Source organism: Amyelois transitella, chromosome 8 (assembly GCF_032362555.1).
Source record: "Amyelois transitella isolate CPQ chromosome 8, ilAmyTran1.1, whole genome shotgun sequence".
In the NCBI taxonomy this organism is placed as follows: domain Eukaryota; kingdom Metazoa; phylum Arthropoda; class Insecta; order Lepidoptera; family Pyralidae; genus Amyelois; species Amyelois transitella.
Window position 1 is genome coordinate 4,613,050 of NC_083511.1, and position 18,977 is coordinate 4,632,026.

The following is an 18,977-nucleotide window of genomic DNA, read 5'->3' on the forward strand; positions in this document are numbered from 1 at the left end:
TGTTTTATAAGAAAACCTTTTTTTCTATAATTGTACTTATTTGAGCACTTAGATAAATACACTCCTTATTGCAAAGTTGTGACAAGAAGTTATCATTTAAAGCAGTAAAGACTGTTGTAGATATGGAATATTGAGGCAGGTTAGTGAGTTTAATTGCGTTTTCGCATAAAATAATTATTAGTCTTATAGGCGACAATCGAGGAAAAGAATAATGTTATTAGATTACGTTGTTGGAGGTTAAAAACATGGAATATGTTAGTTGCTTTTCATTCTACATGATTCATAATATTGGTCCGAAGTGAATTAGATAAATATTTTTATTACATAATAGCTGTTATTTACATTTTTTTTGTCTCATACACTGTTATACTGCATGTTAATTGAATAATTTTTTGTCCATATTTTCATTATTTTCAACTTTAACACTTTAGCATTACTACCTTTGATATTATTTATAAGCAAATATTATTTAATGAGAAAAAAAATAAAACAAGCACAATAAGTATCAAAACGTCAGTATAACTTTATTACGGTTTCGAGATAATTTGTACATTTTATACAAAACAATAATTTCCATTACAACTAATAATTACAATCCAAAAATTACATTTATTTTCAAGTTTATTATTATTAAATCTAATATCACGATTTAGCTTAACTATAATAAGTTCTCAAGCGTTACGACTATGCTCAGAAACGATAACATAGCAAACATTCATATCATTATATACAATTTAATTATTAGAAACTCACAAGTAACAAGCACGATAATTATAAATGCGATGGTTATACACACTTGTTTCCTTATATGAGGAAATATAAGAAGAAAATATAATTTTATATTAAATTAGTGGTAGATATATTAAACGATAATTAAATGTGTAAATAATTTAAGGATGCAACGCAAAATGTTAACAAAAACATATCAAATACTGTAACATAAACAGATAAAAATTAAAACCGAATATATATAATTTTAAAGAACCTTACTAATAATAGTTGGAAATGTGGCTATGTATCTTAAACTATTGGTGTTGTTTTACAGTGACTTTTTGTGAAATATTTTCACGGCAATAAACATTATAATATAGTTATTATAATTAAATGGAAATTTTTCGTATCAGACTCAACATTTTCATACAATTTTTGTACAAAATATTGTTTCTTCATCTAAACGAATTTGACAATCACACTGCTTAGATTACGTATGTGAAAATTGACAGTAACATTACAAGTACATCATAATTACTTAAACAAAGGTGGATTCAGTGTGTGCTGTCGCTGTATTTATCAGTATTCAAACAAAATATGTGCGTCCTTTACCAGACGCGCTGGCCGTTATAGAACGAGGAACAGTCGGAGAAATATCATCTACCCTAGAATATACGTGACCGCTGTTAGGAGACAGCCTGAGGTCATAATTAAACCGAGGACATGACCTATTGTCGATCGACATGTAGCTATTGTTTGAGTTGTCCCCTTCCCCATACGTGTTGTTGTCGGAAGAAGGCGAACTTTCATTCTGGGAAGACTCCCCATCGCTTCGTCTAAAGTACTGCAAGGAATTTGTAAAATTCTGCTTTGAGCAACTATCGTTTGAGACAGGCATTGTTGTGTATCGCAGCGTTGGAGTCTGACGTAACGACTTTTTGAATACGCTCTTCTCAGAACTCTTTACCGTGATAATAGTATCTGTTGAATTCAGTAATGAAACGAGTCTCTCCCAGAATCGGACGTCGTTCCAAGATATATTTTTGAACTTATCTAATAAGATACCAAGCTCATCGCTTATTTGGTTGTTGTCTACTATCTTAATGAATATTACCTTGTTAATATCACTACGATTCAGAGATTTTAAGTAACTATAGAATATATTTTGAAAATGAATATCGCAGAGATCGTTGCTAATAAAATTAGCTGTGAGAACAATAAGAAGACGTTTAGATAATTTTGATGATTTTGAAAAGCTGTCTAGAGTTAAAATATTGAGGGAAGGCTCATTTGGAGAATATTTCTTTGAAGCCATTTTCCTGTACTCTATTTCAGACATTATATTATGGTAAACGAAATTGGTGTCTTTGGTATTACATATCACGTAATAGTCATACATATGATTGGAGTTTCCTTCTAAAACATGATCAACATTAGGACAAGACTGTTCTTTGAACAATGGGACACCGTACTTAGTGTAAAGCCAATCACTGACTTCATATCTGAAAGCATAGAATATAGCACCTATAGAGCAAATAAATACGATAATAATAATTACTCCACATATAATTGCAAAGTAATTGTCAGGAAGAAATATAGATTTAGAAACTATTTCATCTTTAGATATAGTAGGATCCCCAATAGACCCCATATATTCCTTACAATGACTAAGTACTGAAGCAATAGTAATTTTCGTGGGTTTTCCTTCAGTATCTGTACACAACATTTTTTCCGGATCCCCTGGATCCCTCCTAAGCCACGAATCTAATTCAGCTATACTTTTGCAGTCGCAGGAATATTGGTTACCTTCTATAGATACGTGAGCTAAACTTTTGGAAGACGAAGCTAGCAATTTCCACGGAAAAAAGTTAACGAGTTTATTATCGTCAATTCTAAGAACAGAAAGAGATTTCAACGATGAAAAAGTATTGTTTGCAACATGCACAATAGCATTATGATCGAGATATAGTTCATTCAAATTATTAAGATGTAAAAACTCGTCCCCTTTTAACTCCACTAACTTATTATTTTCCAAGTGCAGCACTCTTAAAGAGTCCACTCCCTTAAAAGTTTGGTTATTTACTTCCATTAATTTCGTATTATTTAAATATAATACTGAAAGTTTTTTCTTGCCAATGAAAACATGATTACCCAAATTACTAATATGATTTCCATCCAAGTATATTTCGGTAGCATCCATTGGAATTCTCTCTGGCACTTCAGTATATCCAGCATTTGAACAATCCACAACATTCGCATTCCAAGTGATATCGTGATAACATCTACAATTATTTGGACAAATCATTTCACAATCGCAAGCAACAAAGTCACAACAATGACATAAAGCGAAGCAGTGACTCTCGTATGGGCAGAGAAAGTCAGAAGGTGACATGTCTATTATTAACTTTTTCTGTTTTGCTCGTGAATGTACTAGTGAACACAAAGCTTTATCTAGATCCAACACGCGCGGGTATTGTCGACTGTGGCTCAAATAATTAATGCGTTGAATCCATTCCATTGAACAGTCACAAACAAATGGGTTTCCGCTTATAAAAAACTCTGGTAAATCACTATCTTCGTCTATTTGATCTAACCTAAATGCATTCACGTCAAGTTGTACTAGATTATTATTATTTAATGTCACGATTGAAAGCCTTTGTAGTTTTGAAAATGTACCCACTTGGATGTGTTGTATCTTGTTATTATTCAAATATAATTTTTCTACTGACTTTGGTATTGAAGTGACACTGAGTTGACTTATATTGTTATGGCTCAAATCTAGTAATTTAATATTAACATTTGAATACATATCATCATTTACAAAATTTTCAATATAGTTTTCATGTAAATCTAACCATTCTAAACTGTCCGGAAAACTTCTAAAATCGAATGTTATTATTTTATTAGAAGACATATTAAGCCAAACTAAACTATTTAAAGTGGTGAAAATTCCATCAAAATTTGTAATGTTATTTCCATCCATACGAAGTAATTTGAGATTTATATTATTCCGAAAACATCCCGGTGCTACGTGTTTTATTTTGTTGGATGCTAAATTCAAAACCTGGAGCTGTGGCAAATACTCAAAAGAGTCGTCACTTAAATGTGTAACTTTGTTATCAACTAGACGTAAACCAAAAAGTTCGGAAAGACCTCGAAAGTTTTCCCGATTAAGGTGAGTTATATTATTATTGCCAATGTCCAGTGACTTTAAAGATCTAAGTTTACGAATAGACGCTGGTATTGCCGACAAAAAGTTATCATTTAATCCTAAATCTTCAACGGTTGTCATGTTATCAAACGCGTTATCGTCTATGTGCTTAATTTTATTGTTATCTATAAACAACTCGTGCAAGACATGTAAATCTGTGTATAACTCTGATTGAATGTGCACCAAATAATTATGTGAAAGTGTCAAAGAATGCAAATTTCTCAACTCTTCAAAAGCATGCTCATCAATAGAGGTTATCTCATTATGCTCCAAATTCAACTTTTGTAAACTGTACAAACTTTGGAACGTGTACCGTTCTATTCGTGATAATTTATTATAAGAAACGTTTAATATTACCATTCTTAATAACCCAAGGAAAGTGCCTTTATTTACCCATTGACTAGTAAGATCATTATGAGAAAGATCTAATATTTGAAGTTGTTGTAAACCTTCGAAAATGCCTGGATGTAAGATATTTATCGTATTATTACTTAAATATATTTCAGTCAAAGATTTGGTATCTGAAAATATATCTGGTGGCAGAGAATTCATAAAGTTACTAGATAAATTCAAAACCTGTAAATTGAGTAGTCCCCCAAAGGCACCGTCTTCTAGGGTAGAGATTGCATTATTTTGCAGCATTAGTTTCGATAATGAACGCAATTTTGATAGACTGTTATCAGTTACAACAATTAGATCATTGTATGAAATATCAAGTATCTCTATAACTAAATTACAAATCCTTACGCTAAGATTTTGCTCTCTTAACGAATCTGAGAATCCAATAGTCTTTATATTTTGCAAGTGGTTTCTAGTAAGATTCAAAGTTTTCAAACTGTACAATGAACAGAAAGTTTCGGTCTTAGTGCTCCAAATGTTGTTGTCGCTAAGGTTTAGTTCTATCAACTCATTTAAGCCGGAAAACGCTTGTTCGTGTAGTTCCATCGTCATGGCTGACCACTCACTATTGTACGTTGTCACGTGCAGTCTCTTTAGGTCTTTGAAGTTTTCAAAAGCACGAGCTGGTATTTGTCGAATCTTGCACTTATCTATAACTAAGTCCCGTAAATTGGCCAAGTTTGCTTGTCTACTAGGAATTTTGTCAGTTTGAGCGGATAAAGTGCTCTCAAAAAATAAGATTTCACTGCACTGAACGTGTAAGGAGATCACGTCATCGAAATGCGTCCTCGTTATATTTTGTAACAGGTGGTCCAAACTGCTTATGGTACGAATCTTGCAGAAGAGTACCGCATTCTCCACCGTTTCGGCTTCGGAGCTGCGGTAGGCGCACTCGTGCGGCATCTCTGCCGCTGAGTGCTTTTCGAAAACATGACAGTAGAACAGCACGTACACTATAATTCGATTCAAAGTTCGGCGTTCAAGTCTTTTCACGAAAGTTTGTTTTAGCATTTTACGGTTGTGGGTAATTTTCGTTGAGGCATAGATGTTGGCGTTGCCATTTATGGGATGAGTTCGATCGCGTCATAAATATTTACGCGGCTGGGGCGACATCGCGGTTCACGTGACATGGAAGCTGGTTTCGCGGGTGAAGCGGGCGAGTGGCGCGGATGGCTGCTGCCCACCGACTGAGCGGGCTTGGAAACTCCGCCCCACAGCACGCGACGCCCGACGACGCCCCGCGCCGCCGTCGCTCGCCCTCCCCGTAAGAAACTTCATCTCATATTATCAAGGGTGCATAAGCCGTTGAATTATTCCCGTGCGGGTGTATCGAGCATTAATTATAAACAAACTCAGATCGAGTTTCCTCAAGTTTTATGACCTAATACTGTTCTTTAGAAGAATATTCATTCATGTAAGATTGTAGGAGTTGGGAAAATACAATCTCTGGAAAATGATATACTTAACACAAGTACTGTATGAATATTTTTTAAGTGTGGTTCTGAATTTGAAACAAGTCTATCATTGTGTATTCATATTAAGTATCTTATTCTTGTACACAAATAATGTTCTACAAAATTTACACAAAGCGTCACTAGTTGAAACACAAAGTTTGAGATTAAAATTTAACGACAGTTTTTTCCCATGTTAAAAATTCACGAGCACTTTCATGAGAAGCTGAGTTCAGTGGATGCGACGTTGTTTTTATAATGTAAGTATCTCTTAAATAAGTAAAAGGATGTCAAGTTGATCGGGACCCCTAGTAGGGACAGGCAGAAGACTGGCTTGATGTCGCTCAAGATACGCATGTCAAGGTGTTAATGAAGGGAGCTTCTGGGAATGCCTTATATATTTAAATTTTAGTTGCAGTGACCTTAGCAGAAAAAAAATAACATTTTACATTTAATTGCTATTTGGTAATTAAGTACTAAGACTCAAAAATAAAATTTATAATTTACTCAACGGTAGGGTGGACTTGCTTTTACAGTTTTGACAATACATATAAATAATAATCAATTTGCCTAACACTGAATAAGAAAATTACAAACAACAATGAATGAGAGAAAAAATAAATTTAAAATATGGAAATTTATTCTTATTTCAGAAATATTTCAATCATAAATTACAAAATTTTACTTGTTTTACTTGACACCCCACGCAGAATTTTATTGCAGTTTAAAAACAAAATGCTTTTTTTTCTTCTTTATGGAACCCTAAACCATGATAATACTTTTACATGAAGAACACCTGTTGTGGAACTTTGGTAAACTTTCTACTCAGGACCGCCTTCGCGAAAACGAGATAAAAGCCTTACAAAATAGTTTTCTGAGACACCATATGGTCCTTCAGTTAACGTGTTTCTGCGTGTTATAGCCAATAAAAATCGCTAAAACGGCGTACCAACTTTGAATAGAATTGTTCCTGTTACTTAAGTGTAAGATTTAGTCGAAATATCTCTAGTTTTTTCATCAAATACATTTTATTATGGTCAATATGGCCATCTTTTTGCCACATAAGTCTTGTTATGATTAATCCGATACTTAATGGTTTTGTAAATTACGATTTTCGCTTTAAAACTACCAGGACAAAAAAGGATAAGACCAAAATTACCCCAAAATGTTGAAAGGCTAACAAGATTGGTGAGTTGACTGACCCAACCAGCTATGGAAAGGGTTTAACGTAATAATTGGGTAAGCGTAAATGCTATGTGGGCATAGAGTATAGGACTTGATGATTAGACCACCTTGGGAGATGTGAATAATGTTTTGTTTACGATTTGTTTTTTCTGAAAAAAGATTTTTTAAATAGTATAAATAATCTTGTCTTTTGTTAACCAAGCAAAATACCGAAATCTTTGATAAAGATTTTTCCAATATTTTCCAACACTTTGAAAAATATAACAATTGTTAATACCTAAACGATTTTATATTAAACAAACCAACAAAAACAAAAAAAATATCAGAATCATATTTTTTTCAAAAAACTTCTAGTTGCGTCCTCACTACTTTTATGGAAATGCCAGTTGGTTTTTTTTTATGATGTCTTCTCTCAGAGCATCTGATATAAATTAAACTTACTCAACAAGGTTCTGGCTACGGCGAGATTTGAACCTGTGAATGACACTTTTTAAAGGAAACAATTTTGATAATGCATAGAGAAAATGTGCAGAAGCGTTCCTTATTTTTGTTTGTTAATCGTGACTACACAAATATCACGCTCCATGTCTTATGCCGAAACAATAAGTAAGTAGGCGTTATCGTACGCATCGATGCTTCCAGAATCTTGATTTATTTTCCCATGAGTTGGTTTTCGGTAATTATGTTCTCCACTAGGAGGCTATAAAAGGCAGTTATCGGGTGAATCCGTCCCGCCCATGGCAATAATCACCTTGTTAGTGAGAATTAGGGATGCGATCTGTTTTAACGATAAAGCTTGTTTCTTTGTACTCCGGTTTATATGAAACTAAAAGCTCTTACGATTAGGAAATTAAGTACACAATACACTTAAATCTAGTTTTGAAGGAGATGAGTATTATGTTAAATTATGAAACTTTATTTTAATACATATTAAAAATAAGTTTATGTATCGTCTTAGGTCAATGCAGGACTCGAAGGCTTTATTTAGCTGCAATGAGTACCTATCAGAGAAAATTATAGGTTGCAAGTTCTCTCTTTCTCATCTTTGGGCATTCCCAGCTATCAGGTTGCTAATTCATCGTCCAAAAAAGAACTTCAAGTTTATAATCTATGTTAGATACCTATTCGATTCGTTCCCACAAATTACAAAGTTTTTCTTTTAAATCAAATTCAAAGCAAGGTTTTTTTATATAATATGTACTTTTCGAAACGTGAAATCTTAGGCACCTATGCATATTAATTTTCAATCTCGTCTTCTTTTTGCGATACGGCCAATTTAGCTTCCTGAAAGGTCTTCTATTAAATGGCACCCAACTTTGGCGATAGGCTTCGTTAAGCACAGCTCCCCAAAACAGTATGCATTTTTAAATGTAACGCAAGTTTTCTTTTTTAAATATGTACGAGTTTAAATAAAGCTTACATTAAATGGCTCTTTTAAGATGCGTATAAAATAAGGACTCTCTCTTATCTTTCTTTTTTCAGAGTTACGCCGTAAGAATGTTTGTATAGTAAAAATAAATTGATCAATGTTTGGAGTCAACAGTTGCATTAATACATTAACTATCAGAAGATCTACTTCCTCCTGGCTTAACTTTACCTCATACTTGCTTATTGTTATAAAAAATACTATTATGTTCAGAGGTTAAGAGCATACATTCAGTCAGAAAAGTATCGGGAATGGATTATTTATTTATGGTTCCAAATTCAAATTTTTGTTTTTTTTGTTGTTGTTAGATTGGCACAACTGTTTTCCATTTTGGCGCGGAGTTTGAGTTGCATCTGTTGTTTACATTAAATACAGTGCTATTTTTAGTTATATCATATCTAGTGTGTATTGCTAATTTCATAATAAATAAAAACATCGAACAAATAGTTTGTCTTAAATTTTGCATTGCCAATGGAATATCGTGTTCGGAGTCACTGAAAATGTTATAGAAGGCTTACGGTGAATCGACTTTATCAAAAACTCGTGCTTATGAGTGGTACAAAGCGTTCAAAAGCGGTCGAGATGTGATGGAAGATTTGCCTCGCTCTGGTAGGCAATCAACGTCTGCAACTGAAGTTAACATCGCAAAAGTGAAGGAAATAGTGACTGAAAATCCTCATTCAACTTTGAGAGAGATAGCCACCGAACTTTCTGTATCTCACGAGTCGATCCGTACCATTTTAACTAATAATTTGGGTATGAAACATGTTGCCGTTTACGAGTTTGACATGCAAACTAGTCAACAAGCTTCGGAGTGGCGCCTTCCAACTGAACCGAAACCGAAAAAACCACGCCAAAGTCGTTCAAAAGTCAAAGTCATGTTGACTGTTTTCTTTGACTATCGCGGTGTTGTGCACTCGGAATTCTTGCCGGAAGGTCAAACGGTAAATAAGGAATATTATTTGAGTGTTATGCTATGTTATGAAAAAGGCCAGATTTGTGGAAAGAAAATTCTTGGATTTTGCACCATGATAATGCACCTTCGCACAAAGCCATCATTGTGAACGAATTTTTAACCAAACACTCAACAAATACCATCGAGCAACCACCATATTCACCAGATATGGCTCCAGCCGACTTTTTTCTTTTTCCTAAACTCAAATTACCACTTCGTGGCACCCGTTTTCAATCGGTAGAAGACATAAAAGAGAATTCGCGGCGAGAACTGACCTCAATTCCGGAAACAGCGTTTAAAAAATGTTTTGATGATTGGATTATTCGTTGGCGTAAGTGTATCGTTTCTAAAGGAGCATATTTTGAAGGTGATAAAATAAATTTGGATGAATAACAAACAGTTTGTGTATTATTGATCTTTTCCTGCTACTTTCTTGACAGAGTAGTATACCGATGTAAAGAAATATAAAAACACTTTAAATTCACAATCAGTTCAGTTATGGTTCAGTGTATTCTGAATTTATTTAATTTCCACCGAAATATCATTCTTCTTTATAGATGTGTAACTTTTTATATTTTGTTTATGACTTACTTCGGCAATAGCGATTTCTTATTCAATGTATTTTTCATCTGTCATGGCTTGTTTTCTTATCCAAACTATCGCAGAACTTCCCCGCAAATTCACTTTTTACGTAACACTTTCTAAGAAATGCTGAAAACAAAACAATCTTGGAGACTGCTTCCCCTTCGTTTCATTTTGTTTACGTTATTTCCTGAAATGAAAAATTGAATTTCATGTCACTGTTCATATGAGCATCGTCTATTTTTCAACCCAACTAGAAAAACACTACTGAAATTTTGATATGACTCTTAATACATATTACATTAAGGAGATATTTCTTCAGCTTTTTCAATAAACGAAGCATGAAACTTTGGGAACTTGTAAAATAAACATGGCATGAATTAGTGTTGGGAGTATTCTGTACAATTAACATGTAGGAGACTTTGACGTGTCATTAGTCATGTTCAGGCGATAATCTTTGAATAACACCGTTTGCCATCCTGAAAGCCAACAGCTGGCGTCTGAAGCAGCTATGTGACTACTAATAATGCCGTTTCTCAAGAATATTTTCTTTGTCTATCTATATATTTAATTTATGAAGTCACTTCTTACTTTCATAACATCTTCATAATTTCAGATGCAAAATGTCTATCGACGGGCATTATTAGAAAACCTTTCATTTCAAGTTGGTAGATTAATAGTCTTGTTAAAAATGTCCAAGGTACATACATTATTTATAACGAAATGTTCAGTAATTTATTTATTTTTTTACTATTTTACGACATAAAATGTCTTTATACATAGGTATAGCAAAGGATGTACCTTTGGATGACTGGTTGAAAGCCAACAAATTAGTGCGCACAACATGCTTAACATTTTTGACAATTAAATTAAGTGCATTGATTACAATTTACAAAAGATAAAAGATCGAGGTAGGTATAAAATAATCTCACCTTATATAATTTCACATAGTCGTAGACTAAAATCTAATTATGTATTTTAATTTTGTATTTTCTACTTATTTTACCAAAATCGAAATATTAGCATAATATAATTACGAAACATGAACATTAGCAAGTAACTGTTTTAATATATCAATTCTAAATTGCAAATATAAAATAAACGCATTATTGCTTTCCAATAGCAATGTAGTACGTATTAATAGCAATAAACTCAAATTTAATAGTGATAAAGTCAAATTGCGGGATTATCAGTGCATTGACAATTCATTGTCAATTTTAATGCTGTTGTTGCAATAAAATGAGGTTTAAAAGATTTCAGCAGACGTAGTTATTGGGATATGAAATTATTAAACGTATTTGTTTGTATGCCCGGAGATTTCCATCATCATATCAGCCGTAGAACATCCACTGCTGAACAGAGACCTCCCCCAACGATTTCTATCTCGTTCTGTTGCAGACATAGCCTGGATAAGTATAGCAGGTTAAAATTTTGAAGGAGTAGTGTGAATTTAGATTATCTTCTAGGTTCGTCAGGATTTTTTTTGTTGCATACATTTTTGACGGAAGACTCTAAGGCACTAGTAAATTGAAATGACCAGATAGGCAAATTGGAGGTGTGGTGAATTGTGAAATCAACATCGGATGAGCACTTCTATTTTTCAAAGAGTTTAGTATCATAGCGCCGTGTGGTTCCCGGTACCAATAGAAAAATAATTGGACCACTCCATCTCTCTTCCATGGATTTCGTAAAAAGCGAACAAGGGGTAGGCTTATAAACTTGGGATTCTTCTTTTAAAGCGATGGGCTAGCAACCTGTCGCTGTTTGAATCTCAATTCTATCTTAAAGCCAAATAGCTGAACGTGGCCTATTAATCTTTTCAAGACTGTTGGCTCTGTCTGCTCCGCAAGGGATATATACGTGATTACATGTATGTAAATGCTTAATATTATATGAAGAATATGAAGTTCGGATAATGAGTAAGATAGATGCTCAGGAAAACATGATCTCTGTCGATCCTGACATCAGGGTATGCAGTGTCAGCTGAGCTGACACCCAATTTAAAATTATAGTGATTCCGTAAAATATAACATTTTGTCTAGACAAGAAAAGATTTCTGAAATTTTAGTCTTTCTTTGACTAATATTAAAGTTCAATTCTTCTGAGTTACAATTTAGAGGCCTCCAGGCTGTATTCTGAACAAAGCGTGTAATCTAGACTCAATGGCTATTCAAAGATGTCTGGACAAGAGAAAAATATAAGGACACAGATAGATGAACACTTTGATTAATAGTTTGGCCTTTGACGCATGATATAATTTTTACTAAAATGTTATCTATGAAGTAGATTTATACCTTTTTTGAATTTAACTAAATATACTTTTTACTCACTATTTTGTTGGTCTTATCTAAAGAAAATTAGATTTCCTATTTTGACGGAAGATACTCTAAAGTTCTTTGATTTGGGACTTATTTATGTTTGATAATAACAGCCAGTATTAAAATATAATGTTAAAGAAATAAAAAATGAAATAAACGATTTAGTTAAAGAAGTAATCAAACTTCATTAAAGAATAGTATGAATGTGAAAAAGTGCTCCTTGCAATTTCTTTGTTATGAGTAAATTTTTCTGAGTGTTAGACTTTCATATTCTAAGAGAGGTCTTTATATTTATTGTGTACCAACAACATTTTAAAGTCGAACAAAAGTTATTATGATATATGATAGATGTTTGTAAAACTTGGAGGCTGAGGTCATTTCTTTAGCTACTTTATTTTGTATCCATACGCACATCACAATAAAATCGTTACCTAGCGTCAGTATTCTAGAAGTCTTAAATTAAAATTATAACAAGATTCTTTCATTCACGATAAACAAGGTTTTATATTCGGGCACATGACATTCTGGTATGCATGATATCATTTTGCATTGAACCCTCCACATTTTTGGTTTGTAATATTCTTAAGGTATCTTACAAAATTACCCCCTAATTCCGATCACGTCCCAGCTTTTATTCTAAGGTACTTATGTATATCAAAGTTTCATAGCAAAGGGTCAATGAACCAATTTTCCTTTACAATAAATGCATTCAAGAAAATAAAAGGAAAGTGGTTACTTTTTATCATCCACCGTGCGATGATAAAAAAGCTAATGAATCCATACTAATATTATATCTAAGTACATAAGTGTGTTTGTTCGTCTTTCACGTCAAAACTACTAAACTATAATATATAATATCGAGTCGGGGGAGCGGCGGACGAATCTAGTAAAATGAATATAAAACTACTAAAAAGGAAAAAGTCTGAAGCTGAAATTAGGTATGTATCTTCTTTAGCAAGTCATGAAAAAACTAAAACATAGAATGTCCCGAAATTCCTCCGAGAACGGGATTTAACCGTTATTACATTTACCGCTCGATTATAAAGTTTCCTTTCTAGTAGCTATAAAACTTATTAATGCACTAATATTTACATCCGTTCAAGGGTCCTTTATCTCAAGTTCCAACAAATCTCTCTAATATGCGTGCTCACCCCAATTATGCGGTATTTCGTGTATGCTACCGCTAACTAAGTTCCGTATCGTAGGATCGCTTGAGGCGATTTTAGGCGCAAATAGAGACTGGACTTATTACGTGTCGTGATACCATGTTATTATATTACTCATTTTAGTTTATATATTTTTATATTAATCTATTCATAATATTATATCTTATTATTATCTATTAATGTATTTATTGAGGTTTCATAGAAGTATCAAGAAAACAAGACTTATAAAAACTCAGTGCCACTCGAAGGTCTAGTGTATCATCTCTGTAGCTTCCATCAAAATCTACCTAGTAGTTTTTGTGTTTAGGTATTTGTTATAAGTTACAAACATCAATATCAAAAACATCTCAAAGTAATATGTATTTTTTTAAATATAATTATCAATTTAATTCAAAATTTTACAGGTTACATACTTAAAAACATAATTACTGAGCGACAGGGCATTGAAAGCTAAAATTCAGCAAGTCTTAAAAAAATACGGAGATGGAGCTTCGGGCATAATTTGCTGATTTCATAATTTTTATCAACATATTAGTCATGGACATATTAGTTGCTAACTAACACGTAATAGATCAGCACATTTCCTAACCCCATAAGAGACATAATATTACGAATGCATACATAATACATTCTCTCATAAAAACAGCCGATAAAAGGGGGAGACGACATATTTTTGTACTTTGCCTAAGGACGGAAGGAATTTGCTATAAAAGATTTCGCTCGAAAAATATAATGAAACTTTCTTAAACCTGATTCGCGTGACTTTTTGAAAGCGGCATAGTTTCCTATTATAACTGGGAACTATTTAAAAATGATGTTAAGGTGAGGTAAAGACATGGACGAAGAGCCTTAATTCTAATTAGATACGGTAAAGTTTTCAAAAAATCCCTCCCAGAGGGTTAGGCAGAGGATGCATCTTTCTAATTACCGCGATCCCTGCATACTAATTCGCTTCATCCACTTTCATCACTTTGGTGCTCTTGAATTGACAAAAATATTACAGTCAACTATTGGTCCGCATAAAATATGAAATATACAATCGTAATTAGGATGTAAATTCGGCTTACCACCTAATGTTTACTTATAACGGCAAATATAACTTCAAATTAAAAAATGCAGAACGTTTTTACACTCTACTAATAGGACTTCCCCCTCGTTGTAAAGCGAGACAGTCTTATTAAGAAATTGCATTTTAAGTGCCGCAAAATGCCAACTAAATAGATACGCCTTTATTTAAATAATAATCATTTCTGTTAGCCAATTGACTTTCAACAGAAAAAAAATTGGGGAACCAAAAAGCTTCAGGCAGTAAAGGGTTACCAAAGGTTATTATATAATTGACTCTTGACTTTAAAAGATATCTTACACATGCTATTCGTAAGTTATAACTACTTAACTAGATTTTAATCGATTTTAAAAATAGGTATGTTAAATAATGCCTTTTCTTACTTAAATTAATAAAAATGTCATAAAATATTATGAATATATTTTCTGCAGAAAGCGTAATTTGCAAATACATGCACAAAAAATAAGGGTGTCTGAGATCCAAGCATCGAGGGTTCCGTTCATTTCACGCCACGCGAATAGATAATTTTATGTGAATACGGTCTAATACACATTCATAAAGGGACCAATCTTCGGGTTAATTTTTGCCCACAGCGGTTTACGGTTAGTGATGGGACATAATAAGACAAAAAACTAAAATATAAAAAATGTACTGAATAATACCAATATAAATAAATATGGGGTGAAACTTATCATTCAACAGCTAACCAATCGGAGCTTGACTCTATATTAATTTCTAGTAAGTATTTTTCCCTATGAAAATTATCAAGAATAAATCTACATAATAATTTAAACCTCTCATTAAGGCAACTTTGTAACATTTGTGACATTAAACAATAAAGGCTATTACGGGTTATTACAAATTAAATTCATTAGTCAATTATAGAAACTTTAAGGAACAATCTGCTTTCAATTACTCTTTAAAATCAAATAAAATATTGAAAAGAACCATTTCTAAAAGATGAATACTGTAATACAAAGTAACGTAATGATTAAAACAATGAAGCAAAATCGTTTGAAAGTCGATTTCTTTAATTTTAATGGCGTTATAAAAATATTTGACAAGAAGTTCCTTATTTAAAATAATTAAATCATTGTTTTGTCCCAAAATCGATAGCCAATGCAACAATCTGCAATTGATGACATCACTAACTATAGTGTATTTGGCGAGTGTTTTTGTCGGTCTGTCATCGGCAATGGTATTTGTGTATGCAGATTTATGCAGTCTCAAGCTTATCGCACGCTCCGTTTGCTCAGTCCGGTCACGGAACATATCTTGCTGTCAATAGCATAGCTTTTGATGTGCAATGACGTATCACATACATGGTCGACGTATATCAATTGTAGTTATAGAAATTGAAAACATGACTTCGTGAAGAAGCATTTGACGATTTTTAATGCTAAGGCAGCTTAAATTAACACAACAGAAATGGGAAATAATTTGTTGTTATTTTGTTTTTTTAGGAATGTGGTCAGGTATTAATCAACCCAGTTTTCTAATAAAACTATTTTTTTTAATCCATCGAGTTTACTGTCCAAAATCTTGATTTAATATAATTGCATTTAATTTGCCATACATTGTAATCGGAAAAAGGTTTAGAAGCTACAAACCCCTCATTATCAATTCAGGAATCGGAAACAAAGGGTGTGTGTACAATTAAATTGTACCTTATCCCACGGGATATCACTCTTTGGAACTACTTCGTTAATTTATCTAAACCAATTACACAAGTGCGCCACAACGCCGTTGGGGGATTGCAATTCTATTATTTTCCGCTTAACTGAAAAGGTACGGTGAGCAAAATTTTGTTGCAGTCCATACTTTAAAAAAAGAGAAAATACAAAATTTGTATTTAAGTTCATAACGAAAAACTTATGATTTGATGAAATTTGACACAGTGATAAAATAGATATAGAGGAGTAACATAATATAGCTATGATCATTTTTAATTTAAAAATTTTGTTTTTTGTAATCTTGGGAAAATGTAGTATAAAAATATAGTTAGGTAACCATGTAAAGACTTTTACATAAAGTTATTATCTATATGTGCAGGACTTTGTATAGGATTTGTCCACCTTTTTAAACTCATGTTAACATGGTAAGGTAAACAAATTAATAAGGTTGTTTAAACACATCGGTAAAAATATTGACCATGAGATATTTGGGAATAAAGTTCTTGATTGAGTTGAAAACGTAGCGAATGATAGACCATTAATAACTATATTATATCGATTAACTACAATCAAGTGGATTTCAGAATAGTTCATTCTAAAAGAAACCCTATTACAAAGTCTTACATTACGAAAGAGAATGTAATGGTCGATAGAAGATTTGAGTATATTATCAACTGATTTCGTCAAAGTTAATACGAAGTTTAGGGATGGAATTGTTTGAGTTTCAAGGAAGAGGTTGGAACTATGTTTACTGCGGTTTTCTATTATAATAATAATGCTTATGGAAAGTACTTACGTATTTAACTTAATGATGCAATACATTTTTCGTCATATGAAATAATAGTTAAATTTTCATCACTATTTGAGATAGATAAATAAAAACAAATCATATATTCATCAGCTACAGTACGTTACCACTCCAAAGATCCAAGCGTCCAAGGGTTCCAGGGTGCAATGAGAGAACGCAACAAGGATTGACGTTAAACATATAATTAGGATTCAGATAAACTTGAACTGGTAAATTTTGACAGAATTAATCGAATTCCAAATCAGTTTAAAAACAGACAAATATCTAAGAACATAATACATCATGTAGAAAAACTAATTTGAAAGTCCAGAACTAAACGGTCAGAGAGGAACGTCGTTTGGGAATTTTCTAATTACGTTTTGGAAGACACCTCGTTTATGAATGTGACATCGGCGTGAAAAAGGTCACGTACAGAAATTGGAGAAAAGGGATTTTTGACTTCTAGCGAAAGATCATTGTTGGAATTTTCTTTTTCTTTCGCCTTTTGCTAGAATATCTAAAGGGAAATTTATTTGTTTAATAGAGCATAGAGTTTACTTCTATATTTTTAGAAGCATTTACAGTTTATTGACATTTTACTAGCGATCCTTTACGGCTTTATCCGTTGTAATACTACCTTCTAAATATTGAAATAATTTTATAATCGGTTAAGTGTTTCTGAAATTATTTACAAACTTTCTTTTACTAAGTACTATAACTTACCCTAACAAAAAAAAGAAAAACCATGGTTACAATCTTTAGGTACCTCTTTATTTCGAATAATATTTTAATAATTTTATTGTTTAATATAATTCAATTATTGAAATATTTGTTAAAATTAAATTCATTCCCATAACATCAAGATCTAATTTAAAATTTTCAAACAAAGTTGGTCCCTAAAATTTTCTTCAGCTAATTTGAGAGTTCAACATCTGCACACCCTTATTGCAAAATAATTACCTTAAAGTAAATTATGCACCCTTTAAACTGCATCAAATTTGGGCAAATAAAGTCTCTTTAAAATATTACAATAAGGGGATTGCAACACATGGCGTCTATAATAATATTCAAAGACATTTTCTAAAAATTATATTCGTATCAATAAGTAACATTATCATAACTTTTCAAATTGTGTTTCAATTAAGTACGTAGTGATTTTCATTTCAAGTTTTTATTATAGCTATAATGATTTTTAATTAATAATTTTATAACATACATTTTTCGAAATCTTAGAAACCATTCCATAATAATCAAGCCCACTGGACATCTGAGAGGAACATAAACCTGATTGATGCAAGATTTCATTATTGTTACAGAAATTCGTAGTTTAAGAATTTATTTGTTTGTTTTAATTTTAACAATATTGCTGTGATTTTTTATATAAATGTGACCGTTCTCAAAAATACACATCAACCAAATAGAAAAGATATAAAAATGGGTTGACTACTTACGGCTGAGATGCGATATAATTATAGCGCAGCTTATCGTATAAGACATCCTTTATGTCACATCTAAGAGCGAAATAAAAAAAGAACATGATATTGTACAGGAGGTCTCCTGTCGGATTTTATTACACGAGCAATTATAACAACTCGGGTAATATTATAAACACGTTTTTTTCCTGGACGTGGAAAAAATGAGGAAAGCTGTTTGAAACAAATGTAATTAACCGACTCCTTTGTTCTTTTATCTGGTGGAGACACTGCGGTAACACAAATGTTATGCTGGGGTACACTGTTACCTTTTGAGAGTATGGTTTGAATTTTAATTGCTCGAAGATTTGTTACGTCGTGTTAAAGGTACGATTTTCGGCGAAAATACGTTTTCGCATCTTTCTTTATTAAGGTGCAGTTAAAATGGTTTGAGCCCTGAAGTAATTTCTTTAACATAATGAATATAATTCAGCATATCTATTTTTCAATTCATGTTCTCCCACGAAATTGTACGCACGAAACTGTTTTCTAGAAAAAGAGAGTTAACTAAACTTGGGTATGCTTTCTAAGTCAGACTGAGGTTCTAACCTATACTTGACGATAAGAAACAAAAA

The 18,977-nt window shown here is 32.5% G+C and overlaps 1 protein-coding gene across 1 annotated transcript; it reads right to left on the bottom strand.

Annotated features, from left to right (window-relative positions):
- Positions 1–787: 787 nt before the first annotated feature.
- LOC106135447 (toll-like receptor 6) lies at positions 788–5,426 on the bottom strand. The gene has a single exon (XM_013335743.2). The coding sequence runs from the start codon at positions 5,330–5,332 to the stop codon at positions 1,298–1,300; it is 4,035 nt and encodes a 1,344-aa protein (XP_013191197.2). The 5' UTR covers positions 5,333–5,426; the 3' UTR covers positions 788–1,297.
- Between the last annotated feature and the right edge of the window lie 13,551 nt (positions 5,427–18,977).

What these genes read in the sequence shown, in the direction of transcription:
- LOC106135447 (XM_013335743.2), bottom strand. Translation starts at nt 5,332, where the DNA reads ATGCTAAAACAAACTTTCGTGAAAAGACTTGAACGCCGAACTTTGAAT.